Consider the following 20560-nt stretch of genomic DNA (forward strand, 5'->3'; position numbering starts at 1 on the left):
ATGTTTTCCTATATTTCCAATAATAATGATAGGTTCCATAATATAACCGATATATCCCACGCGATAACGATATGTATCCGTATCCCAAGTGTGCGATACGTAATGCGATGCTTAATATTTCGAACACCAGTGTGCGATACGTAATGCGATCGAACACTGGTATGAATACCTAGAAACCATACAACCTCAATAAAATCGCCCTGGAATTTTGTCTAAACCAGCAATATATGCAAGGAATCTTGATGACGCCTACCTACCCTCAATAAGAGTATCCTGCCTAGATTGCTTGTTTAAACCATTTCTCATAGTCGATTTCATTGACATCAATGTGGTCTCTATCTCGCCACCCTAAACAGTACTTGATTGAGCCAGCAGCAACTCTTAACCCAAAAGCCCATCAACTTGCCCAGCCCATTGACAGCCCTAGAGCAATGATCAAACAGGGATTCTTCTTATTCTTATACAAATTCAGTCGCGAAGACAAGTCCCAGCTATGATCACCAATGGCCATCTCGTGTCTGGTGTCCTTGAATTTGAGACATTGCAGCTGGATTCCTAAGTAAAGTCCCCTTGCAAATTTCAGCTTAGAAGATCTAGTACTCTACAGATCCCAAGTTACCAAATGACTCGTATGAATAGTAGGATGGTGTGATCATCATATGAGGTTGATTTTCATGTTCTTGAATCCAAGTAGAAGTGACCAAGATAGACAACCCACTAGATGAATGGTTTGGATCCACCATCCCATCTACATATACAGTAAAGATAGGAATCAGTACCTCGAGAAACTTAGTAGACAATGTTAGAGATTTTGCTTCCTCGAGCCCGTTTAAGAACTCGATAATCCTTCCATATGATGGAATGCCATTCATAGTCGAGACATATTCCATATATTTGAAGTCGATGATCGCCTCAAATGGTGCAGGTTTACTCAGATAAATTCCATGTGAGAGGTCGCCTTGAAATTCAAGTGACTGTAGCCTTGGTGCAGAGACAGAAATCTCACACCCCTTCAAATTATCCCAACTGGTTATAACCAGTTTCTGTAGTTCTGGACTAGAGATGTTGAGGCTCTTGAGGGCACCCAAATCACACTTGTTCATACTAATATTTTCACGCAAGGGACAGCACAAGAAGACCTCAGTCCCAGAGAATCTTATGTGATGAAGATGCAAGACTCTGAGATTTTGAAGAACATTCAAAGGCAACTTGAGTTTGAGGAAAGTCCACGGAGAGCTCAACTTCAAATTCACCAGAGATTTGCAAGTGAATAGGCTAAAAGGCAACTCAATCTTAGTCTTCATTTCAAGATCGAGATCTTGGACGAAATGTTGTATCGCGAAGCCTATCCACTTCTCCACTTCAGATTTGTCATATCAGAATCCATTGCAGGAGAGACAGAATTTTTGTATGTTCGTACCATCACGGAGTATCAATAGATAATTGACGAAGCCCACAAATCCATTATCTTTCTTGCGCTTATTGGTTCTAGGATTGAGAAATTCAGTATCATCCAAGTACAGATTTGGGTTAGAAATCCAAAGGTCTCTCCATCTTTTTGACAGAAGGCTCGTTTGGACGACGGATTTTGCGCCAAGGAAAGAGAACACAGTATGAAGAATGTCGTCGGGTAAATTGCTAATTCTATCACAAACATAGCTTCGATCTTCAACATTGGCCATACCTTTCTTCTTCTTCTTTTTGTTGCACTACCTACGAACACCAAAATCTTTAGAGATTATTCCTCAAAACCAAAGAAAACAACAACAACAACAACAACAATTGTGTGATGTAGAGCATTTCAATGTGTGTGGACCCTTTGCAATCAAGAGGGTCCATCTAGTGTGGGCTAGAGAATGCAGCACTAAGGTTAGTATTGTGTTGATGTGGCAAAGCGATGTGGGCCCCAGCATGATGTATATGTTATATCCACACAGTCCATCCATTTTGCTGGATCGTTTTAGGGCACGAGCCCAAAAAAGAAGCAGATCCAAAGCCCGAGTGGATCACACCACAGGGAACAGTGGGGATTGAATGCCTACCATTGAAAACTTCTTAGGGGCCATAGAAGTTTTGGATCAAGCTGATTTGTGCTTTCCTTACATCCAGGTCTGTGTGTATGATCTTATGAAGAGGTTGGATGGCAAATAAACATCATATGGGCCCTAGGAAGGTTTCAATGATGGCAGTCATTGTCCCCACTACTTCCTATGGTGTGGTTCACTTGAGCTTTGGGCTCATGCCCTGCAATGATCTGGAAAAATGGAAGGCAGGGCGGATAAAACACATACATCATAGTGGGGCCCACAGAGTTTTGCCATGTATACAGAGTACCAAGGTCATTGCTGTGTTCTACACCACACAATCCAAATCAGAAAATTTCAATGTGTGTGGACCCTTCACAATCAAAACGAGGTCCAATAACTAGATGGCTACAGGAATCCTACCAGTACAATTTGTTCGAAAATAACCGCACGCAGTTCTGGACCACCAGATAAATGGTTGGATTCAACGTAATAGTGGGGATCCACTACGTGGATTTTCGCAAGAAATAATCAAACTAAATAAGTAGATTATTCGCATACCATAAAGCTAGACCATTGGAAAGGAGGGATACACTTTACATTGATCACTGCCCCACTCCCACTCCCACGGGATGATCAAACCCATATAATAAAAGGGCGTGTAAAAACAGTTATACCCCTTATTAATCTTACCTACCGTTTTACATGCCCTAAATTGTAGGGCGTAATTACTGAATCATGATTATCATTTCATATCCATGATCAATCTAAGGTAGGCCTCTCCTATCCAATGATTACTGTTGATCATAGGTGAGTCCTCTTGGCCCCCACAAAGGAAGATAGTTCAAGAACCCAAATGAGTTTTATATGACTCAATCAATATTTCTTAATAAAATTATCATCATTTCTTCCATGATCAATCTAAGGTAGGCCCCTCCTATCCAACGATTATTGTTGATCATAGGTGAGGCCTCGTGGGCCCATAAAGGAAGATGGTACTCAAGAACCCAATCAAGTTTTATATGACTCAATTGATATAATAAAATGATCATTATTTCATCCATGATCAATCTAAGGTGGGCCTCTCCTATCCAACGACTATTGTTAATCGTAAGAGAGTCCTCTTGGGCCCCACAAAGGAAGATGGTTCAAGAACCCAATCGAGTTTTAAATAACTCAATCAATATTTATTAATAAAATGATCATCATTTCATCCATGATCAATCTAAAGTAGGCCTCTCCTATCCAATGGTTACAGTTGATCATAGGCAAGTCCTCTTGGGCCCCACAAAGAAAGATGGTTCAAGAACGCGATCGAGTTTTATATGACTCGATCGATATTTTATTAATAAAACAATCATCATTTCATCCATGATGAATCTAAAGTAGGCCTCTCCTATCCAACAGCTATTGTTGATCATAGGTGAGTCCTCTTGGGCCCCACAAAGGAAGATGGTTCAAGAAACCAATTGAGCTTTAAATGACTCAATCAATATTTATTAATAAAATGATCATCATTTCATCCATGATCAATCTAAGGAAGCTAGGCCTCTCCTATCTATTGGTTACTGTTGATCATAGGTGAGTCCTCTTGGGCCCCACAAAGAAAGATGGTTCAAGAACACGATGGAGTTTTATATGACTCGATCGATATTTATTAATAAAAGAATCATCATTTCATCCATGATCAATCTAAAGTAGGCCTCTCCTATCCAACAGTTATTGTTGATCATAGGTGAGTCCTACTGGGCCCCACAAAGAAAGATGGTTCAAGAACCCGATCGAGTTTTATATGACTCAATCAATATTTATTAATAAAATGGTCATCATTCCATCCACGATCAACATAAGGTAGGCCTCTCCTATCCAACGGTTACTGTTGATCATAGGTGAGTCCTCCTGGGCCCCACAAAGGAAGATGGGTCAAGAACCCAATCGAGTTTTATATGACTCAATCGATATTTATTAATAAAATTCAAATACGAGCAATATTTAAAAGAAAAAAAGTTAAATAATAATAAAAAATGAAAACAAAATCATGCAAATTGCCCTGGTTAGGTACATTTCTTGGCGAGCCAAAACAGTTCAGAGTCGAACCTGAAGTAATGCACAAAAGGCTGTCCGGTGTTGCAATGGTTTCGTCAGGTCGGATTGGAAAGAGAGATGGGAGATGGGTTCTTGGAAAGAGAGAGAGGAGGTGGGTTGAAATTTGCCAGGGTTTTTACAGAGAGAGAGAGAGAGAGAGAGAGAGAGAGAGAGAGAGAGTAGGGAGATGGGTTATTGGGGTGGAGAGGGAAGAGAGATGGGTTGAAATTTGCCAGGGATTTTATAGACAGAAGAGAGAGGGAAGAGAGGTAAGAGCGAGTGTGCGTGTGTTCCCGGTCTCGGACTCTCCGACTCCGTCCGTGCGAGAAAATGGGTGAGTGGCTCGGGTGGGCCCCACCGTGATGTGTTTCTGAAATCCACTCTGTCTATCAGTAGCTTGACCCAGTTTTAAGGCTAAAAGTAAAAACTCAGGCAGATTTGTGATTCAGATGGGCCATATCAAGAGAAACAGTTGGAAGAGGAACACCAACCCTTGATTTTTACGGGGTCCACCGTGATATGTATAGACAATCCACTCCAACCATCAGTTTTTTCATCCATCTTTACGCCCAGAATCTAAAAATTAGGCTGACCTGTTATTCAAATGAGCTGCACCAAAAGAAACAGTTGATAGAAACGTACGTCCACCTTTGATTTTTACACGGCCCACCGTAATGATGACGTAAATCCACTCGACCATCACCATGACCTTGACTTGGCTAACCAATGAGAGATGAATGAGTCTGATTATTGGGATCAAGGCCAAATAACAATCAGTGTACCGATTGACGGTGTGGATTTCATCAAGTTAAGTCCTTTTTACCGTTTGGGGTGAAATCCCACCGTGGTGGGAGTGCGTGTAGAGAGAGAGAGAGAGAGAGAGAGAATCTTTTCCCGTTTAGGAAATGCGGAAACGCTAAAAAGAAAAGAGGGGGGAAAATTGCTTCTTTTACTGCCATTAGTTTTGCGAGAGTAGGTTGGGTGTTACCAGTGTAACGCGTTAGTGGGAGTTTCACTCACTGTGGGGCCACCTCTATCTATGTATTGTATATCCAGACCGTCCATCAGCATTTACGGTTCATTTTAATGCATGGTCTAAAAAATGCAGCAGATCCAACTCCTAGGTGGACTGTACCACATGAAATAGTGGTCACTGAACAACCATCATTAAAAACCTCTTAGGGTCCACTACAATGTTTATTTGATACCCCACAAGTTGATTAGGTTATGCAGATCTTGATGCACTGAAAGCTCAAATATTAGGGTTTGGATATCTGTAAAGTCATCAAGGCATATAATTAAGTATTCACTCACAATAAAACTTGGAGTATTAAATGCTTTAAAAATAATTAAACCACATATAAAATTTTTATGTAAAATAGATCATTGGAATAAGCATAAATCAATAAAGATTATGGCTGATTTTTACAATAAACAAATCATTCAGTAGGCCACAAAAATGGGTCCAGTAATTCAACCTAACACTTGTAATGTTTCAACCCCAGCAATAGTAACAAAAAGAGAATGAGAGGTATGCCTTCATTTCTTTACTTCTTTTTTTTCTTTTTCTTTTTTTCATATTCTTCTTTCATTTTAGGTCTTTATAGCTGTTGGAAGATGATCCACAACTCTTCTTACTTTGAAATTTTAAAAAATTATAGTCATTACCTAAAATTCCTTTCACCTGTAATCTAAAATATGATTTTTTTTTTAATTTTTTTTTTTCCCTCACATTTCATATTACAGCTAAAAGTTGTAATTGGATTACAGCCCAGAATCTGATTACAGCCAGATATACCCATTCAAACACCCCAAGTATTTTGATTACCTATAAATAAATTCCTACTTAAGGATTTTACAGGCATCCAACCGACCCCTTAGCTTGATCCATATCTTTTGTGGCTCACAAGAAGTTTTCAGTTGTTATCATCTAATCAATCAAAAGTAATTCCCAAGAGAAATGAACAATCAAAGTTTCACCATTGCCATCCTTTCTAACACTGTGATCATTCTCCACAGGGCATGCCAAATTAATACTAATTTGGGCCAAAAAACATTTAGTATTAAGGGCATGTTTGGATTGAATAAAAAAGTATGGCAAACATACTGTTTTCCCTTGATTAGACCAGTACCCATGTTTGGAAATGCATGAATGGGAAGGAAATTGTTTCCATTCCTTTGCACCTCCGGTCTGATGTTTACCCCATAAAAACTGTTAAATTCTAGTTGTCTACTTTTAAGATTGTTCTTTACTCTAGTTTGTATATTTTTCACATATCCCACTCATTCATTTGTGGAATCCAAACAATTGAAATGCTAGAAAACAAACTTGTTTCCATTACAGTTTTCCTTTTAAAACAAACAAATGAAGGGTACTTCCTTTCTACTAAGCTCATGTTATGATGTTTGTTTTTCTGTCTTTAAAAATAATAATAATAAATAAATAAATAAATTATCCTCACCCAATCCAAAAGCACCCCAAGCAACAATTTCCCATTAATTTCATACCTTCTCTATTTGGATTACACAAAAAGAAAATGAAACCAAATTTGCTTTTTCTCAGCAATGGATGCAAACTTTTTTTTTAAACAATCAAATAGATGGGATGTTTGCCTCTGATGTGACGTTTTGAATGAAAATTTAAAGGGAAAAGATCTCCCTTGAAAAATTGCATACAAAATAATAGAAATGCAAATTGAAAGCACTTCCTTCACAGCTTCTCTAGCAGCAAAAACAGGTGCAAGGTATTTGCTTCTCTCAGTGCTGATGTCAGTTTATATTCTATATATGCCTTCTCCTTATTTTACCTCCAACTCAAACAGGTCCTAAACAACATGTGACCAAATTGGGGTTCACCAAAATGCAACCAATATTGCTGTGAAAGATCTAGACAATGATATCCACATGTGCTTTCATTTGCTTGAAAAATAAAAATAAAAAAATCGTGTCACCATATTGTGAAATTGCTGGATCATTCTTCCGTGGAGATTTTCGGCACCCAACGTAAGAAAATCACGGATATGTTTCATAATGCATGTGTTGCGGCACTTTATTAAAATGGGCGTTCCCTCGCTCACTCTCCCTGTCGAATTTGTCTCCTCTCTAGAGGTCATGATTCTTTTTTACTTTTTTTAAAGGTATAAAGTGGGGTGTTTTTCTATGAGGTTTGGTGTTAGAATTCTATGCGGCTTGTGCATGCTGTACGAATCCATCCGTTGGGTGATTGTATCCTGTAAGTAGTACGTCGAAAGCCTTATGTACCGTGTATTTCATTGAGGGGAGCAAACTATTTCAAAGAGAGCGACTTAGTATGAGCATCAACCAAACACCGAATGTGAAACTTCTACTGTGATTTACTAATATTCCCGATTTCCATTACAAGTGTGAGGTTCCATTAGTCGTTCATTTTATTGGCTTATTTCCCGTAACAATGTTTCAAAATCAAAAAGTTGGATAGAGTGAAATCAGTACAGGAAGATTTCGAACAAACCAAATACTCTAATGCCAATTTGGATGCCAATCCAAAAATGATTTTTCTGACAGAAAGTTTGTGTAAATAATAATTTTCAAATCAATTTCTTAAAATTGACTTTACTTAGAAATGTTATTTGAAGACATTACTTGTTTTACAGTTTTTTCTTAAATTTTTGTTTGGACGTCCATGTTTGACCAAAAAAAAAAAACTAATGAAAGGAGAGCAGTATGATGTAATTATTAACATGATCGCACACATGCAATCCTCATTTTCAATTGATCTAGTTGGATATAAATCAAACTAGTGACCATTTTCCTTTTTTTCCTTTTTCTTTTTATTTACACACTCTCACACCCATACACACACCTCATGGGTACTCAAACCCATGACCACAGTGTTGAAACCCACGAGTCTACCACTCAAACCCATTTTTCTTTTTAGTCCTTCGTTTAGTAAGCATCATCCTCAAGAAAGGTTTCTAAATGTGCCATGCACATGGCTTAGTTTTGTAGCCATGATAGTTTGCGGCCATTTTAAAAAACTCTTCAACCAGTCCTATGCACATGAGCATGGTTTTGTAGTAATCCAGACCGTGTAAGTTGCTAAACCAAATGGGGAGATTTACTACATAATTTTGTCCTTAGAATCCAAATTGCTCTTTATCTTACTTTTAACCACCCCTTTCATTGTTGTCAATTTGATGGTTAAGATGTTCTGATCAGTGAGATTTTAGAGATGGCTCATCCAATGTGACCCACAATTTGAATGTTTCAAATGGCCATACATGATTGTCACATATGAGGAGGACGAGTCACCGAACATTTGAAAATGGTGATGAACTATCATAAGATTTAGCCCAGGCTTTTTTGGGGTCTGGCTCCGGAACCATGTATGCATCTCTGTGTGCATGTACACAAAATACATAGCTGCAGGTAGGGGTTGGAGCATATCCAAACCCAACTTATTTATTAACTGACCTCAAAAAATGATGGGGACATCACACGTGCAGGCACACGCATGCCGCCCCCCAACGCACATACGCAAGAGAATGAGGGCCCCACCGTCGATTTGGATCGATGACGACATCCAGAGAGGGCCTCCTAGTTAGAAGACGAAGTTTTGATTCACAAGAGTAGGCCTGATAGTCACGAAAAGCTCATCATGAGATCTCATGATCATAGCCCACTAGTCAGATTTAGATCATATTTTAGGTTTTGCTTATTTATGTTATTTAGAACATCATGAACGTTTTAGATTTCTTTGATTGGTTTTTATTTTGGTTTACTTCGTCACGAAGTAATAGATTGCGCACATGGCGTGAGTTTTGGGGTATAGGGTTTTCTTATAAATAGGCATCCCTTGTAGCTTTTTTTCATTTAATTGAAAATTAATAAAAATTCTGCATTTTCCTACTCTTTGAGTTGTGAAGCCTAATTGGGTGCGAAGCCCTCCCTTTATCGAAGGGTTAACTACCGTGGTGCAAAGCCACATCTATCCCGGTTCGCCCCCAACCATTGTCATCTCTACTACCCATCTTCTACCATCCCTTCTTCTCATCTTATCTCATCATCTACACTTCGAATCAATCATCTATTGCAGTAATTTTCCTCCCCACATCAGAATTTCAGAATCTGGCCCTACAGGAGGGCTGAAACTTCAACAGAGCACTACGGACAAACCATACATCGGATCAAGCTAAGATTTGGAGGTTTTGGAGTCCATCCCTGACCGACCAGGGCCAAGGTGGCCTTTTTCTACATAGTGGGCCCCACACACATGCGACCGAGATCACATACACATGCGTCTGGGCCATTGTTGTTGTCCACGTGTGCGGTACTTTTCTGGTTCGTCTCTCTCCTCTCTTTCACTCCGCTTTCACCCAAAATCCTTAAACCTAACCCTAAATTACTCAAATCTTCAATTTTATGCCCATTTTCTTACCCTAGGGTTTCTTGATTTGACATTGGTGAATCCCTTAGATTAGGGACTAATTACTATGCATGTGTGTGTGATTATTTCTTATCTTTGAGTATCATTTGGTTCATAATTTTTATTGATCCAACCCTATCATGTGTAAGCCTGGACTCACATAGATTCCCCTTAATTGAATGTTTGGACTTTCATGTGGGATATGGAATTTGTGTAATTGTTTCTGAACTAATGTGATCTTAAGCCTGAAATCTCGCATATCATATTTAATTTTCATGTCATGCATCAAATTTGGTATCAAAGCTTAGGGTTGTTATGGGGAAATACATTATTTGTTTAGGGTTAGTTTGTTTGAGTCCGTCATACATCTAGTCCATCATACATCTGGCTTTTAGGAGTCCATAGTCCCTTATTTTATTAACTATATTACTGGAGTAACATTGCATAGTCCCCTCATATAAAGTCGCATGGGATCATTTAATCCCATATAGTCGTCATACAAAGTCCTTAGGTGGAGTTAGCAAGTTGTACGCCCACACGTACGGGTCATGGTTTTGGCTAGCACCCTACACTAAACATGGAACAACTGCTAGAGTCACTAAACAAGTTGTCCCAACAGATCGAGTCTTGGGATAAGTGCTTAGAACGAAGCATAGATCAACGCCTTAACCAAATAGAGGCCTCCCTCAGGACAAACCCCACCATTAAGGAAGATGGTCAATCTTAGGCAGGTGGCCAGGAGGATAAACCAATGACTAGAGGTGGCCAAGGAATCAGTCATGTGCGTGCACCCGTGCCCCCACCCCATAAGGGACATCAAGATCATTATTTTGAAGGGTACAACATGTGCGGCCTCGTGGCTAGAGAGAGTGCACCAGAGGCTAGTGTAGAGTTACCCACTGAGGACATTCCGGTAGTGGATGAGTTTCGTGATGTCGTTCCTGATGATCTACCGGATGAGTCTCCCCCTACGAGGGATATACAGCACACAGGAACATGGGACACCGTAATACCTATAGCCGAGTTTGCGTTTAATAGTTCTGTCGATAGGTCCACAAGTCTCAGTCCTTATGAAGTCGTTACTAGTTATAAACCTGAGAAACCTATTGATCTTGTCCCTATGTCACTGTCTCATAGGCCGTCAGAGCCTGCAGAGTCTTTTGCGCATCACATTCATTCATGGCATCAAGAAATCAGGCAGAAGATCATGACTAGTAATGAACATTACTCACTTTCTGCAGACCAACATAAACATTTCAAGAAATACAATGTAAGAGACTCTGTAATGGTCCGCATCAGGCCAGAGCGGTACCCTCAGGGAGCTATTCATAAATTACACGTGCGTAGTGCTGGACCATTCAAAATTATAAAACGAAACGATCTCAACGCGTATGAGGTAGATCTTCCACCTTCCATGGAAATTAGTTCCACATTTAATGTGGAAGATCTAGTTACATATCACCTAACCATCCTGATTCCCCAAACCTTTTCCTTAATCCATGGCCCCCTCCAGACCCATCTTCCCAGTCACTACGTCCCATACCTACCCGTCCCGACCTATTCTCCCGACCTCTACCTCCCATCCCTACCCTTCCTGACCCATTTTCTTAGCCTCTACATCCCATACCTACCCGTCCCAACCCATTTTCCCAGCCTCAACCTCCCATACTTACTCATTTCGGCCCATCTTCCCTGCATCTACCTCTCATACCTACCCTTCCCATACCCAGAGAGAAAATAAAGTATATTATGGACCATCAGATAATATCCACGTCGGACGGTAGGTTTCAAAAGTATCTGATTAAATGAAAGTCACGCCCAGTTTCAGACAGTACGTGGTTCACTAAGGAAGAGTTTCAGAGACTGGAGCCTGACATCTAGGAGCGGTTTAGGAGTCTTATTTCGCCAGTGGTGAAATCTTCACAGCCGGGGAGAATTGATGGTGACATCACGCGCACATGCATGTCGCCTCCTACGCACGTACGCAAGAAAATGAAGGCCCCACCGTCAATCTAAATCGATGACGACGTCCAGGGAGGGTCTCCTAGTTAGAAGACGAAGTTTTCATTCACAAGAATAGGCCCGATAGTCACGAAAAGCCCATCATGGGATCCCATGATCATGGCCCACTAGTCAGATTTAGATCATATTTTAGGTTTTACTTATGTTATTTAGAACGTTATAAACATTTTAGATTTCTTTGATTGGTTTTTATTTTGGTTTACTTCATCGCCAAGTAATAGGTTACGCACATAGCGCGAGTTTTTGGGTATAGGGTTTTCTTATAAATAGGCACCCCTTGTAGCTTTTTTTCATTTAATTGAAGATTAATAAAAATTCTGCGTTTTCCTACTCTCTGAGTTGTGAAGCTTAATTGGGTGCGAAGCCCTCCCTTCATCGAAGGGTTAACTATCGTGGTGCGAAGCCACATTTATCTCGATCCGCCCCTAACCATCGCCATCTCTACTACCCATCTTCTATCATCCTTTCTTCTCATCTCACCCCATCATCTATACTTCAAATCAATCATCTATTGCAGCAATTCTCCTCCCCACATCAGAATTTCAGAATCTGGCCCTAAAGGAGTGCTGAAACTTCGACAGATCACCACGCACAAACCGTACATTGGATCGAGCTAAGATTTGGGGGTTTTAGAGTCCATCCCTGGCCGACCAGGGCCAAGGTGGCCTTTTTCTGAATAGCGAGCCCCACACACGTGCGGCCGAGATCACACGCACGTGCGTCTGACCCATTGTTGTTGTCCACGCATGCGGTACTTCTTTGGTTCGTCTCTCTCCTCACTTTCACTCCGCTTTCACCCAAAATCCTTAAACCTGACTCTAAATTACTCAAATCTCTAATTTTATGCCCATTTTCTTACCTTATGGTTCCTTAATTTGAAATTGGTGAATCCCTTGGATTAGAGACTGATTACTATGCATGTGTGAATGACTATTTCTTATATTTGAGTATTGTTTAGTTCATAATTTTTATTGATCCAACCCTATCATGTGTAGGCCTGGACCCGCATAGATTCCCCTTAATTGAATGTTTGAACTTTCATGTGGGATATGGAATTTGTGTAATTGTTTCTGAACTAACGTGATCTTAAGCCTGAAATCTCACGTATCATATTTAATTTTCATGTCCTACATCAAAAAAATTACCCAAACCCAAACCCACACACTTTAGCTACACCCATATGGGCTCATGTCAGGCTGGGTTCAGGTACCCACCAGGCAGACCCGGACCATTGGCAACCCGGTTTACTCGAATTAGAAAATTCGTTGATTGGCAACCAACAGGGATTTGAAAAATCCATGGGTCTGGCAAACCCTCACCCTCACAAATCTATAGATTTTCCACAAAAACTTTCCTCCTCCAAAAGTTGTTATTTGCAAAATTAACAAAATAAAGATTCCTAAAAAAACAATATTAAAGCTCTTCCATCCCAATTAATATTCATAAAATTTGTTTCCAGGCAAAAAAATGAATTTGTCAAATTCATGATTCACCAAATACATATTTCCATTTGATTGATCCCAAACAGGCCATAAAAGAGATTCAAGAAAAAGCACTCAAAGTATACATGTGGGGGATGTGATTTCCAACCCCATGATCGATATTTGGGCCCCACCAGGGGTATATTGGTCATAATTTTTTACCTGTATGATTATCTGTACTGTCCAAATTATCCTTTCCAGAGTGGAACAAATAGTTTCAGGGATGAAAATATCAATCCCTAAATAAAATAAATTTCGGGGACGAAAATAGCAATCTCTAAATAAAATAGAAGTTTCTATAATACCTGACAACTGTCTACAGGAGCAATATTTTAGTATGTGAAGAGTATCTTGGAAAAGCTCGCACTTCTTGAAATCGTTCCGCCAAAAATTCAGGTGGAGGTTGGTCCGTAAATCCATACTTGTCATTAGGGTCGAAAATCACCTCCTCCAATGCCATCCCATGCTTAAGCAAAAATTTCACCAGCTCTAGTTCATTCTCTGTTCCTCTGAATGCACTTATCTTAAATACCTTGAGGGATGGTAAACAGCCAGGAAAAAATTTCTCGAAGAAATCACTAGTCGTGAGCCGTGGTAGACTGCCAGGAAAAAACTTCTCTAAGAATTCGCCTGTCTTAAGCTGTGGCAGACTTCCAGGAAAAAGCTTCTCCAGGACCTCTCCTGTTTGTGGCAGACTGCCAGGAAAAACATCCTCGAAGAACATGCCTGTGTATCTTTCCTAAGAAATTGACAAAAAAAAAAAAATTTACAACTAACAGTAAACAAGGAGAATAGGTAAAATAGCTTATATACATGAGTTGCAGAATTAGTTGGTAATAAGCCTAAAAAAATGTGGGTCCGTATTTTGATTGCAGACCATTGATCTGTTGCGACCCACATGGATGGAGGACACACCACGAACTACCCTGATTGGAATGTACCACAGCTGTATTATTCGTCCTTCACTGTATATTTGGTTAGGACTTCAACTCCGGGAGAATTTTGGGGTACTGTATCTATGGCGGGCCTCATCAGATGATGGTCTGGATAATCAGGGCCCTTATATTGCAGAATTGGCAGCTTGGGAGTTGGATTGATACTTATACTTACATCATCCTCCATAGTGGGAACCATTTGTAGGACTACAGTTTCAAGATTGAGAATGGTTGAGTAACATAGCTAGCCCTAGGAACTCAAATTTGGTAAATCCCGTTTGCAGATCCAAATGCTGGGCATGATATGGCAGAATCTCTTTGCTGTCTTGAATATTCAGCATCATATCCTTTGCACCCAAGAAACAATGATATAAGTCAATAATTTGATCTCAAGAATAAGATGGGAGAAAAACATTATAGTCTTTGAATTAGTCAAGATCCTTATCAACTCGGTTATCAATAATTTACAATCAATACATCAAAGAAGTCAAGATTAATCACGCTGATATGAATGGCATCACTCGTATTGACGCAGGGATGAACATGATGAGGATAACTACTCCGAATCCACGGAGCTTCTCTGGACTCCTCACAGAGACTTCTCGAATCCACGAGGAAAGAAAGCAAAAAATAGAAATAAATTCTAATAAATTCGAAATTGATTAATTAATTAATAAAATCAAGTTCACAACCCTTTAAATAGGGGTACCAAGCAATGGGAAAGAAATCAGAATCAAACTACAACTAAAACTCCTAGAATCCGCGACTTACTATAAATAGTAAACTTACTATTTATAGACGGTCGTGATGTCTACTAGTGCGCAAGGTTTTTGGCCAAAAATAGTGTCCTATTTGGCTTCACCAAACCGTTCTCCTAATTATTCTAAGCTCTTTTCACATTGGACGCAACTCCTAAAGCCTGACGGATGAAGAGTTATAATCAAACTAAAACTTACTATTTATAGTAAAAACGAAATTAAAATAGGGAAATGACCGTTGATCCAGGGGTATTTCGCAACTCCGGCTTGCGCAACCTAGAGTAGCGGGGTTGGTTGGCTAAAGTAGCTCGTTCTACCCCAAAATCATATATTTTACGCCTGATAACTCATTCTGGATTGCGAGATACGCCCGATCTAAGGTCCGACGGTCCGGATCACTTCTGTCGTCGACCGGGCCTTTTCTGATCCATCTTGGCCATGAAACTGTCCGCGACCCGCTCTACATCACATATCCAACCTGTATGCAACTAATGTAAGGGCATTTTCACACCGAGCTCGAGTGGGGTAGCCCGTGGGATGCGGGGACACACTCGGAGTAGGTGACCAATGTGATTTAGGCCCACCGGGGAGGTCTCGTGATTGAGACTCCTCATCGGGGGTGATTAATGCGCATTTCACACTGGGCTCGAGTAGGGTAGCCCGTGGGATGCGCCAATGCGGGGACACACTCGGTGTGGGTAGCCCATGTGATTTGGGGCCCACGAAGGGGGTTCGGCCGAGGTCCTAACCCATGCGATGTGGGGCCTGGGCTATGAGATAAAGGGATCAATTCGTCATACTCTAACAGTTCGAGCTTTTAGAGCAAGTGGTTAATTGTCCTGCATCAAATTGGTATCATAGCGGGAGGTCTCGTGTTCGAGGCTCCTCACCGGGGGTGATTAATGCAGGGACCCACTCGGGGTAGGTGGCCCATGTGATTTGGGGCCCACGAAAAGGGTTCAACCGAGGTCCTAACCCATGCGATGTGGGGCCTGGGCTATGAGATAAAAGGATTAATTCGCCAAAAACTTGTTCACTCTCCAAGTATAGTGTTGTGATGTAGTAATAAACTCGGTAAGACCGAGGTCGAATCTCAAGGGACTGAAACCTGTACGTGGTCTGAAACTAAGTAGAACTAGAATGAGATTAAGATGAAATCTAAATCGTATATAATTGAGGGAATAATTATGAAATATTTATCTAAAACTTAGAGAATTCAGAGGAAGGAAACTAGGGTTTCCAAGGATCCACTTGTAGCAATTGGGAAGCTACCTTGCAATGATTCAAGGACACAACTGGAGTCAGAGTCATGTCTTATCCAATTGGTAAGAAGAGATTTGTCAGATCTCTGAACTTCTCATGGATCTAATCATCAACGGATAAGATTGGTGAAGATTTGAAAGTGATCCCGTCACCTAACCATGCCCAGGAGACGATGGCAAACAACAGCAATTTACCAATCTTACAGCCAATCATAAGAGAATTGTGAAAGTTAGGAAGGATTCTGTTACCCAACCATGCCCATAAGACGATGGTAAACAACAAGGTTCCCAAGTTCACAATCTCAATACATAAAAAGAGAATATCTCAAGCTATCGCAGATCTATTATAATTTGAGTCACAACAAACCATTAAAACTAAAAACATTCCTTATAATCAAACTAGAATCCATGAGAGTTCAATAAATATGAATCAAAGCAAAGCAACCATCCTAATCATGCTACAAGTTTCACCTCTTAGCCCTAGCTAAGAGGTTAGCTAACCACAGGCATGATTAACTAATTCTTAAAAGAAAAGAAGAAGAAAAATAAAAAAACTAAATAGAAAAAAACTAAAAAAAAAACTCTAATCTCCCTCTCTCTCCTATGCTTCGCGTCCCAAAACTTGGATGATCCCTCTCTCTCTTGTGCGTCCTCCTTTATAGGAAACTCCAGTCGGTGGCTGGATAGGTGGAGTTGGTGCGGACGTACGTAGGACTATGAGGAATCATCTTTCTTTCAACAGTAAGCAAGAAAAAGCCGACCACAATTATAGTTGGTATAAGGCTTCGAGCAAACAGCAATAATGAGGAATCATCTAAAAAGAAGGCCTGGGCTGCTCCACTAAAACTAATCAATTTTCTCCCTACCATTTGCAAACCGCTACTTAAGTCCATGCTACCCACTATGACCATTGAAAATTTTAACCCCCATCTCACACTTTTTGACTCATCCCCTAGCACTTTGAATGTGACCACTAATCAAGTGTGCTAAATTCCAAAAACATCTATCTTTTCATTCCTTCCAAATTGACCATAACCCATATGAAGAATTTCCACAGTGACTCTTTTAGCATGAATGCTAAAGAAGGAAATCATCACTTTGGATATTTCCACTTCCTTAGTCCAATCATTGAAATTCAATTTGATAGTGCATCAGAAGACTCCAGGCATACCGATTTTATAGGTAACCCAAGTAATTGCTTTGGTATTAACCACAACAAAGATGTGGGATGGTGGATCTGCTAGCCTACAACTCCCAAGAATAATTGTTTATGCAGCTGTATCAAAAGTTGTCCTTGTAGACTAATTGGTACAGTTCACTCCTTAAGTTCTAAAAATAACTGGTATGTCTAAATTTCAAACGCAAGTATATCTAGAATTCACAAATCTAAGGAAGATCCATTATTCTCACCCTCATCTGAGTATTTGGCTATACAATTTTAGTTCTGTAATTTCCCGAATGATTGGAGTTTCACAGGTTCGTGCCATCTGTGACGTCTATACTATCTCAGTGTTCAGTTGGATGGTTTATAGCATTGTTTGAAAACTTGGTGAGTCAACTAGGAACTTGGCTTCCTTAAATAAAAAATAAATTAATTAAAAAAAAAAAAACAAGACCTAGCCTTACAAAAAAAATAAAAACTAGCCGAATCACACTGTGGATCATTCCTATGCAAAACTTCTCTGAGTTTTTCAAAACTCGAATGAGTTTTGCTTTGACTCGACCGATCCACCAAGTCACAATAACTTGGCCCGAGTCAATCTCTGTAAAAATTGCTACAATCAAGAACAATCCTAAACGTATATGCATGAGTTCCTTCCTTCTAAAATAATTTTTAACATTTTATTTTTTTTCTTCCAGTTATTTATTTAATATCCTTAATTCGATTTTACACATTTATTTATAAATCACAATATTCTATTTTTATCTTCCTTTCTAAATCATAATCTCCTCCTTCTTTATAAGCTCACTTCTTTTTCTTACACTACATAACATTGGACTCCTAGAGTTGGATCACTTTTCCGTACACTAAGTAAAATCGTACTCCTAGAGTTGGATCTAAACTTTCAGTTAGTTCAGCAGTTGGCATTTAGATTCTCATGGCTTTTTTTTTTTTTTAAAGGATTAGATTCTCATGGCTTAAAAAACCTAAACTATTAAATGATTTGTTTCACCTATTACCAGGGTAATGCAAAGGAAATGTGCAATGACAAAAATTACTTTACATGTCTCTTGACAACATTTACATTTGATTGTTGATACCCGTGCTTGGTTCATCAGCAGTAAAATCATGATAATGGCATTTTTATATTACTTTAATGTCAAATCATCACCAAAATACATTGATGTTGCTGTTTGGTTTTGAGATTTTCATAGTAATGCCATGAAAAAGTGCAATGATTACAAGTTCTTTTACCTGTCTCCAGAATACATCTGCGATTGACCACCGATTCTCATATTTGGATTGGCAATGGTGAAATCATAATAATAACACTTTTGCTCCCATTTACTAGGGTAATTGGCAAAACAAATAGACCCTAGTCTTCCAATCAATGAACATTTTCTACTATTGGATGTGAATTGTTTTTCTTGTTCCTTTTCAATGTTAATTGGTAGGCCGTTGATCAAAAGGACGCAAGAAAAGACTTGAAGATCTATGATCTAACTGAAGTTATGGCCCTTGATAGAGTGGAATGGTGGAAAAGGATTCACATATTTGACCCCAATTAGTTGAGATAAGGCTTAGATGATGATGATGATTATGATGATGATGATTTTTCAGGACATGGCACATCCAACTAGTGGCCTACGAAATCAATGGCTGTGATCACCATATATAGTATAGTTGCTCTATAATTCACACTCAACACATGCCACACAGTATACAGCATTTTTCTTTACATTGTCACCCAAACATGCCATATATATCCGGTGACATAACCTCAATTCCAATTTCTCAAAGAAGACTCAAACAGACATTCAGTCAAACACTAGAAGTGCAAAACAAAAAACAAATAAGCAAACAAAATCTAATATAAAGCTATAGCATACCTCACCCCACCAATTCCACGTCGTAAGATTCCTGACATGACTAAGAAACTTCACAATATTCCTCCAACTATGAAAACACTCTGCTTCATGCTCGAAGTGCACGAATGCATTGACGAGCGACAACATGTCCTTGAAACGGAATTCATCAGCAATGTAATGCATGCAACAGAACGATGCCAGATTCGGCGCATCGATTTCGACCAAGCTATTTTTTCCCCTATAGAATTTGATAGCAAGATCCTTAAGCCGCATTGATGAAATCTTCAGATGTTTGATGCCATAACAAGACTCCAATGTCAAATTCTCCAATTCCTGGCATCCGTCAATGAGGCCCGAGACAGTCTCGTCCGTCAATTCAACGTCGCTGAGGAACAGAGTCCGGAGAAAGCGGAAGGGAGCCCCACCTGCGGGAACGAGATTGCATCTGGAGATCTTCAAGACGCTGATGGGCACCGATCTGAGGAAGGAGAGCGGGAGATTGTAGCGGGGGTTATGGGAGTTATGGTCGTCGCGCCAGTCGCCGGAGAGGTCGAGATGAAGCTCTCGGATGTTGTTGCGGGCGGCAATTAGGATCCATGTATCAATGTGAGGAGCGAGGGCTTGATTGGCGTAGTCGAATTGGATGTGGAGGGATTGCAGATTTGATTGGTGGTGGCGATGAAGGACTTGATGGACGAAGGATGAGAAGATCCAGCCGTCTATAGCGGTGGGGTCGGGAGTGATGAGGGGCTGGTGGAAGCGGAGAGTGGGGGAGTGGGCCCACAGGTAGCGCCAGGCCTTTGATAGGGAAGAGGTGGTGACGGCGTCTTTAATGGGGAGGAAAGAGAGGATGTGGAGGAGCACGCTTTCGGGTAGATCGCAGAAGTTTGTTGTGGTGGAGGCACTGGATCTGCGGATGGTTTTCGCCATGGCCGGAGGTTGGGTGGGGGGCGCAGTTGGTTCGTTTGGATGCCTGGATGTTGGTGTATATTGTTTAGACGAGAAACATCGGAAACGGATTGGCTGCTGGTCGGTGCTCTGTGGGCCCCACCATGATGTATGTGTTTCATCCATTCCGTTCATCCACTTTTACAGATAATTTTAATATCTGTAAATAAATTGAGAGGGATATAAATCTCAGGTGGACCACACCACAGGAAAGAAATAGTGGTTGGATATCCACCATTAAAATCCTCCTAAGGCTCACCGTAGTGTTTATTTGGCATCCAATCTGTTGATTATGTCATACAGACCCAGATGAAAAGGGAAAAAAACAAAGATCATCTTGATCCAAAACTTTTATAGCCCCCAAAAAGTTTTTAATAGTCGACGTTCATTCAACACTGTTTCTTGTAATGTGGTCCACGTGAGATTTGGATATATACAAAAAATGATATAGAAAAATAGATGGACGGAATGGATGAAATACATGAATCATGGTGAGGCACCGATCATCAGCCATTGGCTGGTGTCAGGGGGAGTAGCCAATCCGTCTCCAGAAACATCACCAGTGATTGAGTTTGAAACGAACGCGGATTTCCTGCGACAGGCTTTTGCAC

At 40.2% G+C, this 20560-nt stretch overlaps 2 protein-coding genes across 2 annotated transcripts; both read right to left on the reverse strand.

Moving 5' to 3' along the window:
- Positions 1-593: 593 nt before the first annotated feature.
- Positions 594-1695, reverse strand: LOC131224518 (F-box/LRR-repeat protein At4g14103-like). The gene is made up of 2 exons (XM_058219890.1): positions 1383-1695; positions 594-1352 (listed from the first exon to the last, which is right to left on the reverse strand). The coding sequence occupies exons 1-2, from the start codon at positions 1680-1682 to the stop codon at positions 594-596; spliced, it is 1059 nt and encodes a 352-aa protein (XP_058075873.1). The 5' UTR covers positions 1683-1695.
- An 11608-nt stretch (positions 1696-13303) lies between these two features.
- On the reverse strand, positions 13304-20002 carry LOC131237389 (F-box/FBD/LRR-repeat protein At5g56420-like). Its single transcript, XM_058235127.1, has 2 exons — positions 19023-20002; positions 13304-13755 (listed from the first exon to the last, which is right to left on the reverse strand). The coding sequence occupies exons 1-2, from the start codon at positions 19929-19931 to the stop codon at positions 13333-13335; spliced, it is 1332 nt and encodes a 443-aa protein (XP_058091110.1). The 5' UTR covers positions 19932-20002; the 3' UTR covers positions 13304-13332.
- Positions 20003-20560: the final 558 nt, after the last annotated feature.

This window comes from Magnolia sinica, chromosome 1, assembly GCF_029962835.1.
Source record: "Magnolia sinica isolate HGM2019 chromosome 1, MsV1, whole genome shotgun sequence".
NCBI lineage: Eukaryota > Viridiplantae > Streptophyta > Magnoliopsida > Magnoliales > Magnoliaceae > Magnolia > Magnolia sinica.